The sequence below is a fragment of the Dermacentor variabilis genome, chromosome 11 (genome assembly GCF_050947875.1).
Source record: "Dermacentor variabilis isolate Ectoservices chromosome 11, ASM5094787v1, whole genome shotgun sequence".
NCBI classification, from domain to species: Eukaryota; Metazoa; Arthropoda; class Arachnida; order Ixodida; family Ixodidae; genus Dermacentor; species Dermacentor variabilis.
The window spans coordinates 27,111,012-27,137,420 of record NC_134578.1 but is presented as its reverse complement, the minus strand read 5'-3'; the positions used below and the strand labels follow the sequence as shown (position 1 = coordinate 27,137,420).

The window sequence follows — 26,409 nt, the reverse complement described above, 5'->3', positions numbered from 1 at the left end:
CGGGTGCTATGGTATCCGCGGTGCCCTGTTCTCTTTGTCCGTGTTTCGTTGCGCTTCAATGGCTTCAAAACCATAATGTTGTTGGTAACAAGGAAGGTAGCTTGAAACTTCAGCGCTTATTTCTTTGTTTTGTTGGTATTCCGAAATTGCAATGCTGCTGTTTTACTTAGATATGTAACATTATTTCTCCTGTGGCTGTCTAACTTCTTGGAGCATTCGTAGCAATTGAATATACGACACCAGTATACAGTCCGCATGTCGTCTGTACATTCAAAATAAACACCCGTCTTCTAACAACATCCTGTGGCAGTACATTTGTGTCTTCAAGTAGATCGGTTGAGGCGAAGATTACGAGCATGATAAATGTTGATGTTTGATCACTTAGTTAACGAAATCATTCTCATAAACTCCTCTTATTACGTTGCAGCAGATATAGGTATTCAGGAATTTAAGGTAGGCTGTAATAACGTCATGTTTATCAGGTGAAATCCTGCAACTAGCCAAGATTTCGAGACAGTCTTCCACAAAATATGCTACACATTAGAATGGGCATTACACTTTCAATTTGGTAAAGCCTCCTTTGTCCATGGTGGGACAAGACTTCGTAGACCACCACCATACTTTTCGCTACTTACTGTGATTGACATATGAAAAGCAGTAGAAGTTCTTTGGCACTCTTTGGCCATACCTGGCTGTTGCGCAACTAAACAACACATTTATTCATTCCTTGAGTACAAGTATCTGCATTGTTGCTTCGTTGCAGCGCAACTTCGATTCACCCGGTAACGTGGCTTCACCCAAACTCACACGTAAAAAATAGCGTGAAATTAATTGCTTGTGCACAATAACAGCTTTGCTATAGTTCTGCAATTGATCGATTACTTTCTTACTGGATAACGTTATCTGTAATTTAATTACTTTTTTCAGTAATCAGTGATACGCAATAAGTCGCATTGCTGAGAAGACCCTGTAACAAATGACGCAGCTTCGAGCCATTCAGTTTGGCGGGGAGTAGAATGCTCGCGATAGTGTCACGCAGCAGCCTCGTGGATGTGCACTTTGAGGCAGCTGAGTCCGGGCACATAGTGTTTTTCTTCACCTTATATGCTCCGCCACATGGCCAACAAACGGAAGTTGTGCCTCTGTGGCTTAATAGCGATAGCAACTTCAGCCCTTGATGCCAGAAAATCACCATACGGACAATGTTGCCAGCTTTTCGCCGTCCCTAGTGGGAACGCCTTCTACTATCCCCAGCAATAGTAATGCGCTGATCATCATAAAAGACTTGGACGGCAGCTTCGCAGTATTGGGCAAACTCAACCTTGTGAGGAAGATGTTCGTAAAACACTGCTTTCCCCACAGTGTTCTCATCTAGAAAGTTTTCAATGTCTCCGCTGCTATCTTTGGAAGAAAACGAGAGAAAGTGAGTGACGGAAGTTTTGAAAGGAAATTTTAGTGAAACCATAGAACATGTGAAGGACTGCAGAAGATGCGCTGAGAGCCAGGCGAGCTCGTTATGTTTGCTGCATTTCTGCAATGTTAATAAAGGTTGCAGGGCAGTAATTGGTCAATGTAATAATTTCTATTTCTGAGTGAAGTACACATAATCATAATCGGAACCTTCTTCTGTAACGAGTAACGGTCTAGCTAAAACGAATAGACAAAATTAACTGGGAACAGTTGCAGTATTCCCACTGAACGTTACAATTTATATTGCGCCTAATGATAGCGCCGTTTCGCAACTTACCCATAAATTAATCATTGGGATACACATTGGTCGCAAGTAAAAGAATCTCCAGATGGCAGAAACTTGAACCACTCGGTGTGTTCGTTTTAAATTCTAGAGGGCCAGCGCTCAGACGAAGCATACCGAAAAGTACCCAGCGCAATCTGCGAGTCGCTCTTTTCTCTGTACTTCGTCAGAACACTGGTCGTCAATAATTTAAGCAAAACATACTAGCTACGGACACCAGGGACGAACTTACGCTACAGTGCGAGCGAAGATATGTCCGACAGCAGCAACACGTAACTAATTTATGTTAAAGAAGAAAAATGAGTTTGTTTGTTCACATCGCTTGGCATCACTACCACTGTGAACAAGACACCCTCACACTCGTTAAAACACTAGGATGACGACTTACCAAAACTGCGCACTGCTTCCTCGGTGACACAACAAAAAAGCAAGGCAACTCGAGCAATGGATTTAACCCGTCGGAATGGGGAGTTCGGCAAAAACGACGCAGCATAGCGCTGGTACCCACGTCTACCATTTCATTTACACGCTAACGACCTGCCACATCCAAACAGGAAACATGTCCTTCTCGTCACTTTCTGCGGTACGCAGGTTACGGGACCGACTGTGCACTGCTGCAACTCAATGCGTCTGATATAACACCAGCTACGCCGATATCATGGTGGCACTGTAGCTGCATATTGATGCACCGCATTTTCGGCGCATGCGCATACAGTGGGGAGCTGCGCTGGCGTATGACGGGATTATTTGGCCATCGAAAGTCGCTACACGTGGTCGCTCTTCGAATGTTGGGCGCTAGCTACAACATGGGAATGTTCCGTTCTGCGCACCAACCACCGAGAGCACAGCCGCCGATAAGCAAGTGACATCACTGGCACATGCGGTAGCTCCGGTGAGGAAACCGTCCCTCCTGCCACTGACGGTAACGCTATGCAACTGGTTCACACGCGGGCTTTGAAACGAGTATTTCAAGCAGCGTTTCCTCCCCGAGAAGGCTTTCATTTTTGCCAGAGCTTACGCCCTGGTAGCTTCAGTACAGAATGTGATCAAACACCCCCCCCCCCCCCCAACAAGGAATCCGAGACCAGAAACTTCAAACGAAGAAGGACAGGCAACACCCGAGCGTCCAGAAAGGAGACCAACAAAGTGAAAACTAATGCGGGACAACATCGCTGGAAACGTGGTTACAGATAAGGTCCAATATGTTGCAAATAAAATCAGGATTTTATTACTCTGAAATATATATATACAATGTAAGTGACATTTCGTCATATGGATTAGCATTACTGCTTGTCGTGCGCTCATTTGATTGGTATACAAGCGCTAACTCAAGCACACATTTTCTCGTTAATGTGTAGATAGGCAGAAATAAAGACAGGGGAAATATATTGAAGGATTTTTCACATACCCTTACATGCACTCGAAAACTCAAAGGCACAGTGTAGGTATAACATGTTGAACAGTGCAATATTAGTAACACCAAAATAATTATTTACAATTGAAGTTTTCGTGATACGAAACATAAGCGCATCGCACGCATCATGTGCTTTCGGAGAACTTTCGATAATTGACGACACATTTGAAAACGCATGAAAAGTTGTTACTTTCTATTATTGCAATTAAGCGAGATAACAATCAATCAATCAACCAACCAATCAATCTTTACTTTTATTCTGTCAATGATACAGAAAGACTGACAAAAAGCTGTTATTCAGTAACAGCTTGACTAAGCCACAGCCGCATAGAAAAAATTTGTAGCGGTAACAGCACTACCGTAAAATAAATTAAAAAAACTGAAACCTAACAGACAGCGTAGTACTATAGGGCACACACTAAGTAAAGGAAATGTTAAGGTAATACAGAAGTTAAGGCAGTTTTTACAGTCATCTAAAAGTACATATAAAAGTTTCTTAGAAAAAATAAATATCTGAAATGCTATCAAATCACAAATGTCAAGAATAAATACATTGAATGTACACGAAAAGAACGATATAGAAATCAACTTGTTACAAACAACCAGGTGAAACAATTCGATACGGTTATGGATTTGATAAACGAGACAAAGTTGGTAATAAAACCAGTGTTAAGTAGTAGAAATCTCAGAGCTATACATCACTGTGTACAACTTGCGGATATCCTGATATGAACAATCAAACAAGTCAAAATATTTAAGGTCATAGTGATTGAGAAGGGACGGAAGAGTGTAAGACAAACGCTCTTTTCTGGAGTTTATAATCTTGCTGTGTCTACTTCCTAATTTTCTCCATGATGCGTGGGATAATTTAAATGCCTAATTCTTAAACTGGCCAGAACGTGCAAATTTGTTATGTTCTTACAAGTTTCAGATTTGAATTTTCTGCTTAACGTATAATTGCACGTCTGATGTATTTGAACTATTCTTGAACTGCAGAATAAAACATTAGTAGATGCCGCAAAAGGTGCATTGAAAATATGCCTAATACACTTTTTCTGAACCAAGTATGTTTGATTTAGATTAGTGACCGTCGTTGTACCCTATACTAGTTGGCAATAATTTAAACGAGAGCTAAAGAGTGAGTGATAGAGTAGAAGCTTGATTCCTTTTGGAAGTAAGTATCGAAGCCGACCAATTACATCTGTCACCTGAGCTCCTTTTTGCAGGACATGTCCACGTGGTAATCCCAACTCATATTTGCGGAAAAAAATATGCCCAGACATTTAAAATGGTCAACTATTTCAATAGTGTGAGTTTTCAGTATGTACTATGTCTTCATGAGGTGGAATAATTTTATTCTTTGGTCGGAATATAACAGCTTTTGTTTTATTTTCGTTAATACGCATAGCATTTGCTGCTGACCATCTCTCTAGCGTTTTCACTGTGTTATTACAAGTTCTGATAAGCTCGTGAATATCATGCCCTGAAAAAAGTATGCTCGTATCATCAGCATATATTATGTATTTCGCTTCACAATTAATATTTACAATTTCATTAAGATAGATATTAAATAATAGTGGGCCTAGAATACTGCCCTGGGGCACTCCACACAGCAAAGGTTTCACTCCGGAAGTAGATTCGCTTATCTGAACGACCTGCTGTCTGTTCGATAAATAAGAGTCAATAAGCATTAAGGCTTGTCCACAAATACCATAGCAATGCAATTTATTTAACAATATTTTATGGTTTACTAAATCAAAAGCCTTTGAAAAATCAATAATACCGAGAAGGAGTGCCTTATTTTCAAGTTCTTTAATATACTCTTCTTGCTACAGGAGCGTACAACTGATTCATTTTTCCGAAAACCAAATTGATTAGGTGTAAATAAATTATATTTATCAATGAAACTTGAAAATCGAGTGTGCAGAATTTTTTCGAGGGCCTTTGAAAACACAGGCAAGATAGACACCGGTCTATAATTGCCAAAGTTATTTCGGTCACCTTTTTTGTAGAGCGCGGTCACTTTTGCTATTTGCATATTTAAAGGAAAGACAGAGTTAGTTCAACAAATGTTAAAGATATCGGCTGTCGAGCGGTATGCTTACGTGATCAGCATGATCAGGTAACGACGGCAAGATTAATCTATAGGACAGTCTTGTTCTCGTACCAATTGTCAAAGTGTTAAATCATTTGCGCGAGCTTGTAAGGATTATTTTCCTATCAGCAACAGAATTGTTTTATTTAAAAGTGAATACCGTATTTACTCGCATAATGATCGCACTTTTTTGTCAGAAAAATTGGCACAAATTCAGGGGTGCGATCATTACGCGGGTTAAATTTCCCGCGAAAAAACATTTTTTCGTCCCGCATTTGCGGCAGGATGTGGGACACCAAAACAAAAATGGCGGCCGGCGGAGCAAGCCGAACGCGATCTTTTTTTCTTCTTGTGAGTACATTACGTGCATTGAAACAGTTTCTTCCGTATCAGTGATGAATAATGTCATTAATATCGGCAAGTCTGCGGCAATAACGTAGCCATGTCCACTTTGAGGGGACAGAAACAGATAGGCACGCTTAGCTGCCAATGACAGAAACGCATGGCCGGCATGCTGCGGAAACTGCGGCATCTGTCTTCACTACTATCCTAACACGGCACGTTTCCGCTAAGGGTGAGCGAATATCTTAGCTGTGTTACAAGCGTCGGCGTATGAATAGGGCACACCTTTAACGTATCAGTGTAAACGTGGCTACTATCATTGCCGTGCGCGATTTGTTGCGTGCTCACGAGTGCAGATGAAAAGAATCGAAAGGCATTTTTTTTTGTTGACCACAACCATTATAAAGCCTACCCATTATAAAGGCAAGTTTAGTTGTACCTCTTTTTGTCATGGAAGTGCGGAAAGTGATGAAAGCAATGAAATGAGGCATCTACTTAAGAATGTTTGGTGCATGCAGACCGCTTGGCTTGCCTTGAAGATTCGTTCGCGTAGCATTCGACAGATGGTAAGCGCGATCATTATTAGCTAGACTTGGCCCACGACATATCGCTGCGGCAAGTTCGGGGTGCGATCATTACACGATAAATTAAAAAAAAAACGAATTTTGACGACAAGATTCAGGGGTGCGATCATTACGCGAGTGCGATCATTATGCGAGTAAATACGGTAATATGCCTACCAGGATTTGCGCTGCTTGCGAAATTGGTACTTCTTTCAGTTTGGTGGTTACGTGTCAGAAGTAGTGAATGAATACCCCAACTACAATGCGCTTGCATTTATGTTTTCTGTTTCTTTTTGTGTATACATATTTAAAGAAATATTGATGTGAGGTTTCCTTTTTTTCTCTTTGACAAGTGGTTGCGCCATATTAGAATGATTATATTGAATGGCAAACTGCTTAAACGTTATCCATCAGGCTTTGTCAGGTTTGTTGGCTTCTAGCTGCACGGCGAATTTCTGTACATGACAGAAATAAAGTGCTTCGTCTTTTTCAAAAAGCACGCTTGAAGGCAAATGTTTGGGGAACAAGCATTTCACGGCATGGATAAATTGTATCATGTGTCGTGATATTGAGGCCTGGTGACACAGTGCTGCTCAGCTCTGTTTGACCTGTGAGAACGTCCAGTACACGTATGTCGTCAAAGAAGGTTCAGGTGTCTATTGTAATTAGGTGCCAATGGGAAACGCTGCGACAATGGGAAAAAGACATCCACCGGTGGTTATCCTATGTATACACGAATTTGCAAAACGCTGTCGCTTTCGAAACTGCCTGTCACACTGATCAGTAGTATCCTTTACTTGCCCGGAACCGAACCGGCCGTGCAGGTGGCCACCATTTTTTTATATGTCTGAGCCAGAGATGGATCGTTAGTATCGCAGTAGACACATCCGACCCAGGACAAGGACAGCTGGCCACGTGGAGCGTAGTAGTTCTCGAAGAACAGTCGCAGGTCATAACTGTCCGTCTCCAGGTGTCGGAGCGCGGGAAGGGCTTTCAATACGTCGTGCAGCGCCCCGGGCTTAAGTTCCAACACACTCACTGACAGTTTCGTGTCCAAGGTCAGGTGTTTGAGGCACGGAAACGGCAGGAGCTGGCCCCAGAGAACGCAGTATCGCAGAAACTCGAAGCAAGCTTCATCGTCGCCGAAGCGAGCGGTGTGCAGCTTATCACGGATGGCAGACAAGAATGAGATGAACGTGGCCGTCAGCATCTTACAAGTTATCTCGACACATTCCAGTTCAGGGAATGCATGGGCGTGCACTGGAACGTCATCGACGGTTCCTACGCAGCCTCGGAGCTTGAGGACCCTGACCTTCGGACACAACCTTGCGATTGCGGAGATCTCAATGCCGCCGCAATTCTTCAGCGTTAATTCTTCGAGCCGCGGCCAGCGTGTGAGCAGCTGCTTGAGTTCCGCATTCACGTCGGCGAAGCCAAAGTACGGATATAGTGTCAGCCTGAGGCTGCGGAGGTTACCAAACGCTGAGACGTCGGCGAGCGCTTTCGGCGTGCCTACAACCACCTGTAAGGTTTGAACACTTTGTTACGCTGTGAAGGAAAGAACAGTGGAAGAACAGTGGAAAAAAACAGATACAAAGACGAGACCAGTACAGAAGACTGGCGTGTACTTGTATGGTCTTTGTTTCTTTCGCGCTGCTGTTTTCCTTCTCAGTTCTGAACCAACTCGCGCAAGAAAATGTTTTACTAAGCCACATTACGGTGGTTTTCTAGGAAATAGAAGTTACGCACATCGGACGCACATCTTTGAATGTACATGAAGCGAAGCTTTAGTTATTGGTGGTGACTACATTACGCTATATAAAGACTGGTACGGTCATCTCTCAATGCTTCTTTTCGAATTTCTGCGCTACATTATATTTATATTTAGTACCAGAACAAAAATTTGTTAGGCGTAACCTTAAGATACAGGAAGAGAGCGGTGTGGATCAGAGAACATAAGTAAATAGCCGATATTCTAGTTGACATTAGGAGAAAGAAGTAGAGCTGGGGATGCCATATAATGCCTAGGGCAGATAAGCGGTGGAACCTAGATTTACAGAATGGGTGCAAAGCGAAGGCAAGCTGAGCCGAGGACGGCATAAAATTAGGTGGGGTTATGAAATGATGAAATTTGCAGGCCCAAGTCGGATTTGCTTGCGCAAGACAGGGGTAATTGGAGATCGCTGAGAGAAGCCTTCATCCTGCAGTGTAAATATAAAGAAAATTGGGCTGATGGTGATGATAAAATTTTGAGTCATTTAGCAGCAAACGTGAGAGTTATTTCGTCTACAAGATGCGACTTTTCACAAGGCATCTCATCGGATGATTACATGAGTAAATCTCCTTATTGGGGACATGAGGTATGTAGGACAGTGAGAGGTCTCTGAATGGCGAAGTATGAAAAGTAAAGGTGAGGTTTCATTGCTTTGATACCTGGTTCTAAATGTGATCCTCTTCGCTCCCATTCCTTACAGCCAGTGGTCACACGCTTACACAACACCAGTTTTGGTCGCAGCAACGTGTTCATACTTAAGTGATTCACATACCCAATGGCACATACCCAGTAGGTGAATATTACAATAGGCGAAATGTACTAAAGAATAAAAATAAAAAACCAAAGAGGGCGTGGAATGTAAACTTGTGTTTAAGTAAAATTTATGGGACGTAAGTCAAGCAAAGGAGCTATTGATTACAATGAACTTGTGTTTCACAATGACACATATTCGTGATAGTTAGGGCTTCCATAATCTTTCCGTCATTGTGGAGCATGCTCACATTTTAGGACATGCCAAGAAAAGGCACACAATAATTGGCAGATTCTGAATGATTAAATCATAAATTCTCAAAGTAATGGAAGAACCCGTTCAATATCATGCGCATTTCTGTTAACTAGACTGACAAGTGGCCATAATGTATTGTGACACGTTGATGGAAATTAAATGACCATGATGTGTAGTGATAGAATCCAGCACATTGTTTGCGATTTAAGTAGAAATTATAACTTTAAATTAGCAAAGAAAGTCTCAATAATCAGTAAGTGGCCAGGCCTGCCTGTAAAATCTTGGTACTCCGGATGTAGTCTATGAGATTGCTGTACATAAGTTGGCTGTTCTTCGGTATAGCATAATCACTTCTTGAAATTGCGGTTGGTGTGTTATAACAGGCTTGCGCTTTATTCTGTGCTTCGGAAATCAAAAGCGCACGCATGGCTAAGGCAACACGCTAAACTATGTATCATGTGTAAATGCGTCATTTCGTTTTCGATCTGATTCGTTTTGAGCGGTTAAATACTGAAGCAGTTGGACAGAAAACCATGAAAACACGTAGGTATTGTCACAGAAATACATTAATGTTGAATTCCAATGGCGGAGTCGGAGCAAGTTTTTCTGCTCATTTCAGAGCAGGTTTGTTCCAATGACAGAGTGAGGGCAGGAGTAAGGTGTTCCAATGAGAGAGTCGGAGGGGATTCAGAGCGGGAGTCACTCCGTGGAGCAGAAAAAGATGCTCCGCCAAAATCGGCGGAGTGAACCGGAACTCTGCGTGACGTATTTCCTTTACCACGTTTGTCTGCTGCGAGGCGCCACCGGTCATGACTCGCGAGGAAGCAAAAGGTGCTGCACGCTTGGCGAGATATCCATTCCGCACATTTAAAAAAACAACAGCTAAACGGCACTGAAGAGACAAGTGACCGGTGCGGCGGTGCTGGGAGCAAACAGCGGAAGGAAATGACAACACGCAAGGCATCCTGGGTAACTCGGAGATAGAAGTTCCGCTTCCGCCTTGCTCCGGCGGCGCAGGTTGTGTTCCACTCGCGGATTTGGAGGTGTTGCTCTACGCCAGAGTCGAGTGCTCGCTCGCGGAGTCCGTCGGCTGCTCCGACTCCACCATTGGAATTCAACATAAGACTTTGGAAAACATGAACAGCAGTGACATGACTTGATAAACAACAAAATATTTCTCACAGCTGTGACCACACTTGTCGCCTGTCTCCCACGAGTGCTGGCTTATAATCGCTATCGCGCTCACCTATCACCGTTTTCAGCACGCTTCCAGGGAACGACTACGTCTTCAACGCCTATGGAAAAATTGTGATAAAAAATTGTTCCATGGCATTTTCCGCATTAACACTTCCGATTAGACATTTTGACCATTGAACATCCCACTGCACTAAAGAAGAATGAGTGCCATAAAAACTGTCAGTCAGTTCCTGTAAGAGATGCATGCTGTTCAGCTGTACACATGATGTGGCACTTTATGTTCACATTTTACATATTAGTCCGCTACTGAAGAACCCCGTATTCCCCATAACTCCTATATCCAATAACGCCATATGACATATAGCAAAAACAGGTTTTTGTATGAAATGCATCATATTTTATATTGGATTATTGGATATGGGGATTATGGGGCATATGGATTTTTCAATAGGGTAATACGCAAGAAAGGAATGCGTGAACTACCACTCATTTGTCAGTCTGCATACGACTTGCATTTAGCGCTCGTGCAACCCTCGTACATTTCTCCACAAATATATTCGCCGAGACCCTTACCGACCAAGTAGCCCCTTGCCGCCCCGCCAAGCTCGAAATATGAGACCCAAAAGAAAGCTTCGCCTCATAATGGAAATTTTCGACACACTCCTTTACTGAAGTGGTTGATGAAATAACAGGTCTTACCAGTGCAAAGTACGTAAGTGAGCTAAGTAATAACTTATTATGGCGAAGAGGCAGTGCAATGATGGGACAACTGTTTGAAAACATTTGTTCTTGTCTGCGCCGTGTCCGGTGTCCTTAAGTTGTTTCTTAATGCAACCCTAAAGAAGAACACTGAGTCTGTTTACGTTGATAATGTATCCTTTAAATACTCTAAGTAATGTCATTATGTTTAGCAATAACTGGTTGACTATTAGAGGAGAAAATGAAGGTCAGGGTTCGATTTAAATCTGGTGCTAAAACCCCAACGCCGGTGCGTCATTGTGATGTCACGGATTTCAAAGTATATATATTTTTAAATTAGGATGGCAGCGTTGGCTTAGTAAAAGCTCCCGAAATTTCCAATGTTCAGTCCTTGGATCTTTTAGAATGCTATGCAGGCAGTTGGTCATTATCATCATCATTATCATCAACCAATATTAAGTTCACTACAGGCAGGACTAAGACCTCTCCCTCCGATCTACTGTTACCCCTGTGCTGCGCTAATTGATTTCAACTTGCGCCAGCCAATTTCTTACTTTCATCGCCCCATCTAGTCTTTTGCATCCTCGACTGCGTTTCTCTTCTCTTGGCACCCATTCTGTAATCCTAATGGTCTACCGGGTTATAATCTGCGCCTTACATGCCCTGCGCAGCTCCATTTCTTTCTCTTAAAGTGATTTAGAATATCGGTTATGCCCGTTTGCTCCCGATCCACACCACTCCATTCCAGTCTGATGCCTGTCATCCTTCGCTTCATCGCTCTTTGTGCGATCCTTAACTTGTTTTCGAGCTTCTTTGTCACTCCCAGTTTCTGCCCCACATGTTAGCACTGGTAGAATGCACTGATTGTACACATTTCTTTTTAGTAATGATGGTAAGCTTCCAGTATGGATCTGAGTATGTCGGCTGTATGCGCTCAAACCCAATTTTATTCTTTTGTAAATTTCCTTCTCATGATCAGGGTTTCCTGTGAGTAAATGACCTAGGTAAACGTATTCCTTTGCAGATTCTAGAGGCTGAATGGCGATTTTGAAATATTGTTCCCTTGCCAGGCTTTTCATCATTATCTTTGTTTTCTGCACATTAATCTTCTACTACACTCTTGAACTCTCTCTGTTAAGGTCCACTATAATTTGTTGTAACTCGTCCCCATTGTTACTGAACAGGAGAATGTCATCTACAAACCGAAGGCTGTTGAAATATTCGCCATTGATCCTTACTCCTAAGACGTACCAATTTAATAGCTTGAATATTTCTTCCAAGCATGCAGTGAATAGCATTGGAGAGATTGTGCCTCCTTGTCTGACCCCTTTCTTTATAGGTATCTTCCTACTTGTGGCGAGTTAGGGTAGCTGTAGAATGTTTTCAGATATTTTTCAAGATATTTACGTAAGCCTCATGCACTGCTTTATTACGTAATGCCTCTATGACTGCTGGTATCTCAACCGAATCAAATGCCTTTTTATAATCCATGAAAGCCCATCTAGAGACGCTCATTGTACGCTGCAGATTTCTCGATTACCTGATTGATTACATGGATTTGATCCACTGTACAGTATCCCTTCCTGAAGCCAGTCTGTTCCCTTGGTTGGCTGAAGTGTTGCCCTGATTCCATCAGAAATTGGTGAATATTTTATACAATACTGGAAAGTAGGCTAATGGGCCTATAATCTTTCAATTCTTTAATGTCTCCCTTTTTGTGGATTAGTATAATGTTGGCACTCTTCCAGTTTTCTGTGACCCTTTAAGTCGATAGAAGCTTAATTTAAAGGGATGCAAGCGCTACTGCTAAGATGTTAATGAAGCCCCTTGGCAGATAACGTCAAAATTTGAGACGTCACGAAGGGCTGGTGCGGGAGCTTCAAGGTAGGGATGCCACCCACCTTGCCTTTTTGCTTGCTTTTCAAGTGTTTTGTTGCGGTAAGGCTGGTGTTTTCGGTATTCATCATTATCATCATCAGCTTGGTTACGCCCACTGCAGGGCAAAGGCGTCTCCATACTTCTTCAACTACCCCGGTCGTGTATACTAATTGTGGCCATGTTGTCCCTGCAAACTTATCTCATCCGCCCACCTAACTTTCCGCCGCCCCCTGCTATGCTTCCCTTCCTTTGAAATCCAGTCCCTAACCCTTACTGACCATCGGTTATCTTCCCTCCTCATTACATGCCCTGCCCATGCCCATTTATTTTTCTTGATTTCAACTAAGATGTCATTAACTCGCGTTTGTTCCCTCACCCAAGCTGCTCTTTTCTTATCCCTTAACGTTATACCCATCATTTTTTCCATAGCTCGTTGCGTCGTCCTCAATTTAAGTGGAACTCTATTTGTAAGCCTCCAGGTTTCTGCCCCGTATGTGAGTACTGGTACGACACAGCTGTTATACACTTTTGTCTTCAGGGATAACGGCAGCATGCTGTTCATGATCCGAGAATGCCTGCCAAACGCACCCCAGCCCATTCTTATTCTTCTGATTAAGAATGAGCTGCGGTGTGTTTGCAAGCATTCTCAGATCATGAACAGCAGGTTGCCATTATCCCTCAAGAGGAAAGTATGTAACAGCTGTGTCTTTGGTATTGCGTAAGGGTAATTTAGCTATGAAGGAGGAATCATTTTTCTCTTTAATGTCCCTCTAACGATTTTGCCATAATTAGCTCTTACCTTCAGCGTTTCGACGGAGGGAAATCTTTTCGCAGCAAGTGCCACGTCAGTAGCCATCGGTAAGTGTCCACTTGGCAATTGATCCCGAGAGTACACCATGAGGTCCTTGAATCTCTTTGCTTTTGGAAATCCCGTCGAGGTGGGCACGCTGCGCGGCCCCATGAAGCAATGCGCGACCCATGCGCTGTCGATGCGGCACACCTAAAACGGGATAGTAATAAATATCGCTATCGTTGATGTTATTTGAGTTCACTGTAGGGAGAAGGGCTCTGTGGGATGTCTGCTAACACCAATTCCTTCAGCCGAACTTAATCTATGGTAGAACTTGCGTACTAACCTTATAGTCTGGCATGGCCCTCTTGGAACCTCACGTAGGCTTTCCGTGCTTGGGAAACTTTCACTCTAATAGACAATAATTGCTCTCCTTTCCGCATCACACGACCTGTCTAACCAAACTTCCTACACTTACTTGCCGCTAAAACATCAGCTACACACATTACCACACTGTTGTTGGTTTGTGTATTAACGTTACGGCTATTATGTCAACGTTCCATTCTTCGTATCGCAACATTCAGCTCAAGTTCACAGATTATTGTTTCTCCCAAATTTTGGTCCACTATGAGTTATGCGCCCTGCTTCCATGGCAGTGAAAAACGTAACAGTAGTTAAAAATCTGTATATGGTGTAATGCCAATAATTACTGACGAAATCTTTCTCAGGCCAACAAAGCCGTAATCAGTGGCAATAATTCAGGGGATCCAAGGCACCAATTTTCTTCTCCCAAAGCAGGCAGGGAAGGACAATCTAAAAAAATATGTTTTGGTTACATCAACAAAGAATTAAGTGCGAAGATGAGTTTAATCTGGAATATGCTTCATAATTTTATAACGCAAAGGGAAATGAAAGTTTAAGGGACCCTATAGAGAAGAATGATTTCTTCTGAATCAGTAAATTACCTTTCTTCGACACCAAAAGCAGCACTTTTACCATGCTTGGTAAACCAGAAAAAGTGCATGAATGAAAGATGGGTGGCGACGCCTCCTGGAAGTTTCCACACCTGGTCGCTGTGACGTCATGGATTTTGATGGCATCTTCTAGGGCCTACTTAATTTAATAGCGGTACAGATTAACTACATGGTGTTCTAAAGGAACCAAATAGTAAATATGGCAAGTTTCGGGAACCTTTATTCAGCCAACGCGGCCCAAATGCGAAAATAATACCTTGGTACCCCTGACGTCACACTGACGTACTGGCGTCGGGGTTTCGCCGCGAAATTCAAATACTGATACTTTGACCTTCATTTTCTCATCTAATAATCAAACTATTATTTTGAAATTACTCCCTCCAGGGTTCTCAAACAATGCTTTATTAGTCTCAACTGAATTGTTATTTCATTTTAGCATCCCTTTACACAGACAAGCTGCTGCCGGTGATAGCCGAACTGGCAACATCGGCATGGGTATTTGTAATCAACTCATTCGTAATCAGCATAATTTTTTGCCACTGTAGAACAAAGGCCTCGGCCAGCTATCACCAGTTACCGCTATCTCGTGTCAGCTGAATACGACTCCAATTTATGTGTGAAAATATCCTAGCCTTACGATACCACACCATTCTGTGCCGTAATTGATGTCTCCTTTTTGTTGGTGGCATTTTGTTGCTCTTGTAAGCAATCCATTTTGCACTCTATGCGTTAAGTGTTCTTCACAAATTAATATCTGTCTTCTTGTCTGTACCACCCTATTCCCAGTTAGAATATACATTGCTCTTTTATATTTTTTTGTTCATCGCTTAAGCCACTATACTTCATTTCTTCTGAAGCTTCTTTGTTAATATATCACGTTCAGCCACACAGTTTAGCGCCGGTAGAACAGAATGAGCATACAGGTTTCTACAAACATGGTAAGATGCCGACTGACTTGGTAGTGTTTGTAATATGGAAAGATATTTTCATTCGTTAGATGATTACCTTGCTGCTATAAGAGTCCCCCTTGCAATTAGCTGGCCTACATAAGTGTCCTCTTGCGAAACTTCCAGATAATCACTACCAATCTCATGCACTTCAAGTGGGTCAGTTGGTTTGTTATTCACATTGTGAACAGCGCCGACGACAGGACAAGAGGAAATACGGTATGCAGTGATATTCAGAGCAGGTGTTAGGAACAGTCAATGCATGCATTCTATTTTTCTTGCCTAGTTGTCTGCGATGTTCCCCCGCGCTATTCAAGAACACTTTTATTCCTTGTCAATTAGGCCAGTGAACGTGTCAAGACACGCATTATACCTAACCCTGGCAATGTTAAGCTATGGCTATGACAATGTCACTCACGTCAGGGCAAGTGTGCAGGAGCGCCAGTGTGGTCTCGCGAGACATAGTAAGGTACCCGTCGCATATGATGCCCGTGCTGCCGACGAGCTGCTTCAGCTGACTTCGCTCTACCAGCGGCGTGGAGTGGTCCGTGTCCGGCTCATCCAGTTCCAACCGATGATCGCAGTGATCGTGCAGCAGAGCCAGCACTCTGACGTTCGGGAACATGCGAACGAGCTTGTACAGCTTGTCCTTGTTGTGCACGATGCATATCTCATGTGTGTCTCGGAGCAGCGTGCTAGCAGAACTGGCGTAGACATCCTGGGAGTCGAAGGACGCGCAGCCGCAAAACAAGGCCTTCAAGATCTTCGCCTCGCGTGGCAGCCCTCTCTTCGCCGTGGAAACCAAAGATCTTTGGTTCGCTACCAGGAGGAGACAGCGGTCGTCAGACAGCGAGAGTCCTTCTGGAACCGCCACGTCCCTCGGCCAAGCAGTGTCCAGTTTGAGAACGATGTGATCTTCGGCGAGAACCAGAACACGGGGATCTCCGAACTCTCTCACCAACTCCATAGTACTGCACATGCGCAGAAAATAATGCCTAGAAGTCACAAGATGACAAGATGTTAGCTTTCACCCTGCACACCAACCGACTGCTCAGCGTCTTGTCACGATGTACAAGAGCCAACACACACACACAAATATATATATAGATCAGACCCTACCGGTCATGGAATAGGAAAGCTTTTGGAGCTGCCGTAGCAACAAAAATGTCACTTCGTAACAGATATTTTGGTTTTCGTACCACATACTTTGGATTGTTACACGAAGCAGAAAGATAAATTATGACCCCACACCATTTCTGTTCTATGTAAAACGCTGTATAAAGCAAAATAATGCACCTATGATCTCCTAGTTGAGCTGGCAGAATGTAGAAACATATTTACTTACACATATGCCCTGATAAGTTCTCTAGAGCAGCACATAAATGGGCAATAACTTTTGATGCCTTCAAGCCAATGAAGCGTAGCACATATTTTCTCTTTTTTTTGCAATGCCTCCTTATTAAAAAGTCTCTGTCAGCTTCTTATTTCCCTCCTGCAACAGAGCTGGACCACTCTCGACGTCAGAAAAGAACATTGCCTTCCTTCACTTTGCCAGGAGTAGCTCCGCATTAATCAGCAACTTGGCTGAGTTAATTTTATTTTGAAGCTTTTATTTTTCTGTTGAAGTACCTAATTGACTGAAAACATGACGCGTTGCTTTCCTTGCACGTAATAGCACCGAAGCCTCGTTTACAGTTGTTTAACCTGTCGTTTGCACGAAGCCTTCACTGTTTTGATCAGGTCTTGGGTCAGGACAATCAATTGCGAATCTCACCCAAACATTCATGAATACGACATTCATGTTGGCTATCGCATCATTTGTCTATCTTCACTAAGGCCTCTCTTTACATCTGTATTTCTGCGTGACAGGCATGAAGAAGCTTTCACAAATGTGAACACAAAAGAGTTTTCTCCTTCCTATCGGCCAACCTTAGCTGGGAAATGTTCTGCCAGAAGTCCTTCAGACATTGGGGAGGGGGCAATATTCACATTATGAGAATTATTTTGCTCGAGTGATCTATTCTTAAAGACAGATACGCTGGCAGCTGCAGATACAATTTCGCGCTGATGACTGTCTCATTCCGCGATGTCTCGTCCAGCACGGAGAGACGGGAGAAAGTGCAACGATCCCCGAGGGGACCCCATAACGAATGTTTCCTCGCTGTGACATTGGCGCTACGTCCGTAGGAATTCATTACGAAGCGAGTAGCTTGACTCTGGTAGCAGCAATATTTTGCTATCCATATCTCATGAATCTGCTGCATACTGAAGGATGGCCTGGACATTAGAAAAAAAATAAATAAAAAATCCACTTAGAATCAGTGGGAGCTCTTCAGAAGTTTCTTTTGGAAAAATTTATAACTTGCGTAGCCTTCAAGGTAACATATTCAACGTGTTTAGCATAAGTAAGGTTAAATAAAAAGAAAACTCTAAGAATTTGACCTCACTGACCATCGTGACTGACTTAGTTTCTAGGTTGTAAGAGTGTCTTCTGTTAAAACAAATATGACTAAATTGAAACAGATACAGTCTAATTTGCCATTTGATGCACCAATCTGATATACAGTCAAGTTCTAATTGAAGGTAAAGGTATCGTCCAGCATTTCTTGGTAGAAAACAGCATCTTTCAACATTCATTTATTTCTCCAAGAGAAAAAGGCCCGGGAAAAAAAGTTGCCATGAAGCAGCTTGACAAGGTCCGGGGCTCATGTACAAAAGGGCAGCAGTGATGGGAAAAATGCAATTGCACATAGATCACGAAGCAAGGAGCCGTACACTGCAGAACTACAAGTAAGCTTAATGTAAGACAAAAGTAAAATTCAAAATACAATGCACTGAGACGCAAAAAGCATAAAACAATGGTAGAGCAGAAACAGTAGGTTTAAATACAATTGCAATTTGACTCTATGATATAGTAAATGAAGTTCAAACCCAATACATAGTACAGTGAAAGCTCGTTAATTCGACATCAATAATTCGAATTTATGGATAACTCGAACTGTACGATTTGGTCCGGCCAAGCTCCACAGAACTATGTATAAAAAAGCCTGTTAATTCGAACGGGAGAAGGTTCCGCCACGGATAATTCGAACTAGGCGCCACCGTGCCGGCGGCTTGGCACCTGGCACACAGCCAGAGAAACACGCCTACTGCCTACACACAATGCTGCATTGCCACCGAAACGGAGAGAACGGCGAGAGAAGGCAAAATCGGGGAAAATCTAACCGGCGCACGCTTGGACAGAAGGTAGTGGTGGCTGCCTCCTCTCAGTTCTACGTGACCTTCGAGACTTCTTGCCCATCGCGAATCTCAGAAGCTTTGCAAATCTTTTGTAGCTGCTAATGTGTGGCAGATGGCGCGGCAAGCACCAAAACACAGTGAATCAAGTGCATTGCAGCTGCGCTTGCAATCAAGAACCGACGAATCGGGGTCTTCGCCACCTTCACGAGTTCAGCGACTTTGTCTCGACAGTCTTTATTGGATTTGCACGTCCGTTTTCAGCTTAGGAGGTACCAGCCGTCGCGATTCTTTGTGATGGTGCGAAGCCTCGGCTAAGGTTCGTTTCGGTGGACATCAGTGGTGTGGCACAGTTGGGCCCAGAGCTGCGACTTGAAGATGGCGTGTGCCCGAGGCACATGCCATCACTTTTTGACGTGCCAAATTTCTGACATGCCACACCTGCCAACCTGGCGAGATAAAAAATAGGGTGAGTTTGTTCGCTCGTGCCAAAGGGGGGGGGGGGGGGTTTGCATCACTGTTTCAACTTCCGGTGCCCTTAGCAACTTGGTGAAACATGTTTTCCATCAGTGTTTTTCATTTTTCCAACCATAGACCACCGCATGTCCCACCTTTCTTTATTAAGAATGTCCTCTGGAAGACTGTACGCCTTTAGTGTGGCAAACTCAGCTTCGAGAGCATCTAAAGCGTCTTCAGCAGATTCATTGGCATCTCGGGGCAGCAGCTGAGGGAAACTCTGACTAAAGAAACGAAGACTCGAGAGTCATGCCTGTGAAATAAATTTCAGGTTGGCCATCTCCGCATTCTTCATAGTTGCGTTTCAGAGCCGCATCTACATCCATAGCGGTTCGCCTCGTCTCATTTCAGAAATATTTTCCGTAGAAGAGGCCCAACGTAATCGCTGACACTAACGGGTAGGTTGTGTTTGACGAGGAATCCCGTAAACAGGCACTCCACACGTATGACACTGTCATCGCACTTGTTCTGGAGAAAGTTCACTATGTTGCCTTGCCGCCCAGCGGTACGAACATAGCTTTGATGCTTCACCGTGGAAGCGTGCAGTTTCAAGTCGCCGTTGACACCGTGAGACACGCTGATGTCGCATCCAAACGTTCTACAAAATGCAAAATGTTCTCCTTTTCTTGATGTCAAAAAGCGCGGAAATTCAGAAGTTCGCAATAACTTCTGCAAATACCTTTCCTTCGACTTTGGTAGCACCATGGCATCAAGCACTCGAGAATTCTAACTCTACACGGTGCACCGCACACACGGCCTAGCCAACACTAATCATACACAAAAGTAGCAGCAACAAGATGCACCACGGAGGAAGGCATGCATTAAACGCAAGAACTACATTGGCTCTGGCTTTGGTCAGCTTACTAGGCGCTGTAGTCGGCTGCTTAGTCGATGATGCTGATAGTGCTAGTGCTGCCGTTGTTGAAGCTGACGATTACGATGCGGCTGTAGATTCAGCGGCGCCGGTTTTGGAAAAACCGTTATTGCGCGAACAGAGACCACTTTTAGGAAGATATAAGGTAGTGATCGTACAATCGGAAAGTTCAGTAAAAAATCGGGAGTCTCCCGGGCGAATCGGGAGGGTTGGCAGGTATGACATGCCCTACTGCTTCCAAATCGCAGTGTACTGCTGTTCTCCTTCACTTTCGTTAGTTAGAACTTTCGTTCATTCGAACTGAAGCGGCTTCCCCTTGCAGTTCAAATTAACGAGCTTTTACTGTAGTATTTTTCCTTTTATACCATGAAAAAAAATATAAAAATAATACCCTAATTTGGGTCTGCACCCACCAGACCTCAAAAAACTGCTGTACAATGGTTTTTTTGTTTAGGTTCATATTTTTTGTGTATCAGCTGTTTGTGTTAAGGGTGTTCAAAACCAGGAAATGCAACATTTGGGAGCCATACGTTTTGCGAAGCCGGGGTAGATGCCATTTCTCTTTGCGTCTGGTGCCTGTATTAGTGTGCGTTTGTCACCGATGAGAGTTGGATTATGAACTTAGCCCGAGGTAAGCTCAAGTTATTCAAGGCGCGAAGTGTGGTAAATGACATAGACGATGGATGGGAGATATTCTATGTTTAATAAACAATGGTCTGGTTTGAGCTAGGTACTCTGAGCCAGAAACTACGGGGATAGCTTTTTTTTTGCAGTAGTAGCTGGTTTACATGCACGCGAGCTGTAGTTCCCCACACAAGATGTCAGTAGCTTATTTGAGAATGAAATAACGACTGATACATTAATTTTTTAACTTTCGCCGGGAACAAGTCGCGACAGAGCTCCTACAGATTTTGACAAGTTTAAACAAAGATAACTGAAGCGATCAAACCATTTAAGATGTTCGTCAAATATTACGCCAATATATTTATATTTATTACGATTTTGATGGCGTAGTCTCCAGTAAGCAGTGGGATTGATATCATAACATTCCAATTTAACGAACGAAAAATAACCGCCTTTGTTTTATTATAATTCATCTTTAAGCTGTTTATATGTAACCAGTTATGGAGGCTTCCTAATATGATGTTCGCTTCAAGCAAGAGTTTGTTCGATGAGTTTCCAGATAAAAATAAACTAGTGTCGGTATATATTATAAATTTATCTTTCTTGGAGATACGGACAAGATCGTTTATATACACGTTAAAGGGAACGGACGTCAGATAATGCCCTGCGGTACTCCGCATCTTATATATTAAAAACTGGAGCTACAACCATCGACACATAGAGATTGCTGCCGTTTTTTAAGGTATGACTGTATCAGCTTAAGCAGATTGCCTCTTATACCGTATGCTTAAAGCTTATCTAAAAGAATGTTATGATTAATACAGTCAAGTGCTTTGCTGAAATCAACAAAAATGCCCATTGTTAGAAGTTAATTTTCAATATCCTGCAAATTTAGTTCTTTTTGTTCAAGTAGCGGAGATTCTGTAGATAGCCTAGTCTAAAACCAAGTTGGGAATTTGTAAACAGTCGATTATCGTTAAAGTAAATTTCCAAGTGCCTAAGCAACATTTTTTCTAGTGGTTTCAAGAAAATTGGCAGAATCGATACTGGTCGATAGTTGCCCATGTCTTGTGTCATCTCAGATTTATGGATAACAATCACTTTGGCTAGATTTAGTCTGTCTGGGAAGGCAGAGAAGGATATTGATAGGCTAAATATACACAAGTAAGGTGCAAGAAGATCAGCTACAAATTTAATTGGTTTTACTGACAGACCCTCTGCGTAAAGGCTGGAGCTATCCTTCAAGGCCATTAGTGTAGCAAAAACTTCGAATGGGTGGAGAAAAAAGGAGTCAAGTGTCTGTACAGAAATTAGGCAGGTAGCATCTTTGTTGTAGTCTGTTTTAGGGAGACCAATAAAGTGTTTACTAAAGCTATCCGCTAGTTCAGTACCTATTAAGGTTACACAGTTTATTGTAAGACCTCCTATGAATTGGAGGGCTTGAGCATATCAATGACTGCGTTTATTGTTTTCCAAACTAATTTCCCATCATAGCAGCAGTCTTTTTCAAATAACATTCATATAATATTTCTTACCCACATTACGCAACTGACTGTTTAATTTATTTCTGAACTGTTTGAAGGCAGTCAGGTCAGGTCAGCCAAATCTCGGCTGGATAAAAATTTCTTGATACATCTTGTCTTTCTTTTTTTATCTGTTTATAAAGAGACAGCATAATTCACGGTTTTCTTTTTTTTATTGGCGCTTTGTGGACCACGGAAACATGCATCATATATTTCACGTAATTTATTTATAAATATATTGTACGCTTCATCTGCACTGCTATAGGTATAAACTTCAGACCAGTCAGCACTGTTTATTTCTGTAAATTTATTAGGATTTGTGTCATTAATCGAATGATACGTAGTAAGGACTTTTCTAGTGAAAGTTGAAAGTCTTTGTACAACCGACACAAAAACTGGACAGTGGTCACTAAGCTCGGACGACAATGTACCAGCACATTCGACAGTAGCGCCTGCGTTCACGTAGTATAAATTTATAGTTGTCTGGATGAAAGCAGTAATTCTTGTAGGAGACACTGCCACGCTTGTAAAACCATTCGATTTGATTATGTTGGCAAGACTAAGTAACATGTAATTATCTTCAGCTACATTTATATTGAAATCGCCACCCAAGAGCACAATGTTACGGTTATTAGAACAAAATTCTAGAAATTTTTCGGCATAGTTGAGAAACTGGTCACTGTGTCCGCTCGGGGGCCTCTAAACTACCGATAAGATTTGATGATTATGACGTAATGTGAGAATTTCACAGACATTTGTTATAGCTGAAAATTCATCAACAAGCTCGAATGCGTAACAAGGTTTAATATAGACTGCCAGGCCGCCCCCACGGGTCCCTCCGTTCAAGAAAAAGCGCAAGAATGATTCCATCACAACTTTCTTGTGCGCACCATGTTTCAGTAAACATGAAACATTCAAAAGATACCAGAAGACTATGTATCAGACAAAAGCGCTTGAGAGATATCTGAGGCTTTTCTTATATGTATGAAAAGGAACCTAGCACTAGCTACCCATGCAGAGAATTACTAGACAGTGAGACTGCTTATTATCATTGTAAAACAAGTGTCACACTAGCCATGCCATGTGTCCTTTTCGTTTCTGTGCGAGCAGCATGTATTCAGATCTATTCTCCTCCTTTCACCTTTCGCACGATATCACTGTGCGAGTAATAAAACTGAACTGTTAGTAGCGCTTTGCCCTGTTGCCTCCTTTCCATGCTTGTGAATTGTGGGCTAAATAAGGCTTTTTTTTTGTGAAAGAGTGCTAATTTTACACATACCCTAGCTCCATGGCAGTTTGCAATAAAGGAGTGTCAGCATTCTCTAAAAATATGTCCATGCAGAACAGTGTCAAATGAGCGCCTTTAAGAAAGAACGTGAGTGTATCTATCATAAATGCCGACCCTTGTTTTTTTTTTCCTTAACATATTTTTCCATACCAATATTGAGGTACAAGCTCACCATATTGTATCACCTTGTCAATGAAGCAAGGCACAGTGGTACTCTACTGTAGCGGGATAAACTTGGATGTGGAGATTGGCGCAGATCAGCAACATAGCACGGCCTGCTTACACTTCTCCTGGTGCAGCCATACCTATAGCAGCTATAAAACGAGCTTAGTGTCACAAGCGAAACGATATAAAAAGTGACACTGAATAAAGCAACTCTTGTTAGGCATAAATAGGATAAAAAATGCAGACATTATGCTCATAACTAACCTCACTTTGAGCAACAAAGCATCCAAGTGAAGAAAGATTATATGTATGAGCTATCTATGTGAGAAAGATTACTCGAACGCTCACTTTTTAGTATGCCCCTCCCCTTATGCATGAATGTCTCCATGGCTGAGTAAGCCGGGCTGATCCCAGGTATAGTGTACTCAAAGGCTGCCACTTGGTGGGCCAATCCCGACACCACTGCATGAGTTGTACAATAATGTCAATGTGTATTGTAATGCTGGCCATCCTGTAGGCACTGCAACATTATAGCACCAATAAGGCTAATGGTATTATCTGATAAGGTTAACTAATAAGTGTCCCCAGAAGCATAACTCAGCGTGTGTACCCGGAAGCCATTATTACACTTCGATAATCATTCTTCTATCGCTTCAACCTAATTTTCATCAGCATAGTACAAGCTATAAGCAACTGCACAAGCTTAACGCACCAGGGCACCATGATGAATACCACAATAGCTTCCTATACAATTCAGCCTTTAAAACAAACAGTGGCAAGTTCCGTACCATGTTTTGAACAAGCGAAAGTATTCTGGAATTGCATAAGCCTTTTCCATACATACATACGAAAATCACCAGTGCAACAAATCGCATATGAGCATTTTGTAGACAGAAAACACCAACCACAACAGTTGAAGCTTGGGAAAACTGGCAAGAGTTCATTTTGACGGTGCTCACAAACAAAGTGAAAGAGCGCTGTGCTCTTTCAACCTCTAATTGTTATTTCCTTGATATGTGTGCACTGCAATGGGATCTGCCTGTCCCTTATATCTTTAGTGTGTAGCACTGTCAATAGAACTGCAAAGAACATAAAGACCAGATAATGTTATGTTGGATAGAATGAGCAAGAAACATACCTTCTGATGCAGTACATCTTGATGAAACAGCTTTCTACCAATATCCTATACCTGCCACTGCACTGAAAAAGGCTTATTCGATTTGCCGTGCAAAGCAAGCTTGTTTTACAGAAGATTGCATTTGTTCAATTACTTCGACAAACTGGTGGTTATGGAGTATTGTGGAAAGGTGGCATCATTGAAAACCACCTTAATTATTGTGTAAAAAATAATCATACAGTCAACTCCAGAGATCAAGCCAGGTACAAGTATGCAGGAGACAAAATGGTGAACTGGTCTTTCCATGACTGTTGAGGTAAAAACAAGTGACGAAGCATTCCCGACACACTCAACATGCTTTGGAGGAGACAGCATATCAGAATTAAAAATGTTAAAAAACAAATGTTTAGAGTTATATAGTGCTTTTCTGCTGTCATGGTTTGTCACTCCTCCAGTATGATTGAGCTTACTGCTGATAATATTAATTAGATCCTCTTTATGGATTTTCAGGGAATGATTACAATGAGGAGCCAGCGATGTGACATCTCTGAGCGCCTGAGGACAGTGCTGGTGATTATATATCACAAACTGCTGACATGCAACTGAACTCTCGGGCAGTGTCATCTCATGCCACATGATTCATGCAAAACATTAAAGGGCGCTACACAGAAAATAATTATTTGAGCTGCATTAGTAAATTACTCTACCGCAATACCAAAAAACTATATTTACCAAGAGAGGAGGCTTCATATGCCAAAAAAGACAGAATGAAATATGGACGGTGAAACCACAATAAAGTTCCCGCACCAGCTTGCCCTGATGCCTTGAATTTTGACGCAGCCTGCTAGGAGTCTAATTGTTTTGACTCAGGCATGTATTGACAACATTGCATTATAAGTGAGCCAGAAACTGAACTTAGCAAGTTTTAAGCAAGGGAACCGAACCGCAATAGCCAAAATACAAGAAAATACTCTGGAATGCATGATGTGCCCCTAACATGCTGGCAGTGATATCCTGGCACAAAATTTGAAAAATTGAATTTTCACCTTCATTTTCTCTTTATAATTGAACTATTACTACAAAATTTAGTAGAGAAAGCGTCGTTAGAGAATAGTTAATCCATCTAAAATTATTTAATGTTTCTCTTTAGCATTCCTTTAAAGCAAAATTTCTAAGCTCGTTTACCGAGTCATGTGGCCCTCGTCATCCTATAGGCATTCAAAGCGTGCACTTATCCTTGGCCTCGTTTAAAGTACCTTGGTATTCCATGTAACATAAAACTGAACAACAGGAGTCACTGTAAAGGGAGGAACAAATGGGATGTTCCGTGTGTGACACAACGGCAGAGTTTTAAAGGGATTCCCAACAGATTTCTTAGGAGCCGGGTCGGTCATTTGTGGCACAATTAAATCCTCATTCTCGGAGGTAGTTATACCTGCAGGGGTTCCAATATCACGCAGAAATTTCGTAAGCAGAATTTTCCCATTAGGATTGCCACCTCAAAAATAGGAGCCCCTACTCCGGCAACACAGAAGTGAGCGCAATGCCTATAGCCTACTTCACTAATTGTGAAAGCAGAATGACGGGTGGCTTTCGCAGGGATGAAGGAATGAGTTCAGCTTTAATTAACCAT

General features: G+C 42.4%; 1 protein-coding gene across 8 annotated transcripts in view; it reads right to left on the bottom strand.

The window, feature by feature from the left end:
• LOC142564150 (uncharacterized) overlaps positions 1-26,409 on the bottom strand; it is a 40,675-nt gene that overhangs the window by 6,920 nt on the left and 7,346 nt on the right. For 2 of the 8 annotated variants that reach the window (XM_075675013.1, XM_075675014.1), the window contains exons 3-6: positions 23,667-23,808; positions 15,851-16,427; positions 13,521-13,721; positions 2,957-7,689 (exon numbers count right to left, since the gene is read on the bottom strand). In XM_075675013.1, coding sequence (XP_075531128.1) covers positions 6,961-7,689; positions 13,521-13,721; positions 15,851-16,411 — 1,491 coding nt within the window. In that variant the 5' untranslated portion in view covers positions 16,412-16,427; positions 23,667-23,808 and the 3' untranslated portion in view covers positions 2,957-6,960. Of the gene's footprint in view, positions 1-2,956; positions 7,690-13,520; positions 13,722-15,850; positions 16,428-23,666; positions 23,809-26,409 lie in introns of those variants that run through there. The other 6 variants (XM_075675018.1, XM_075675015.1, XM_075675019.1 and 3 more) reach the window with 6 other exon arrangements.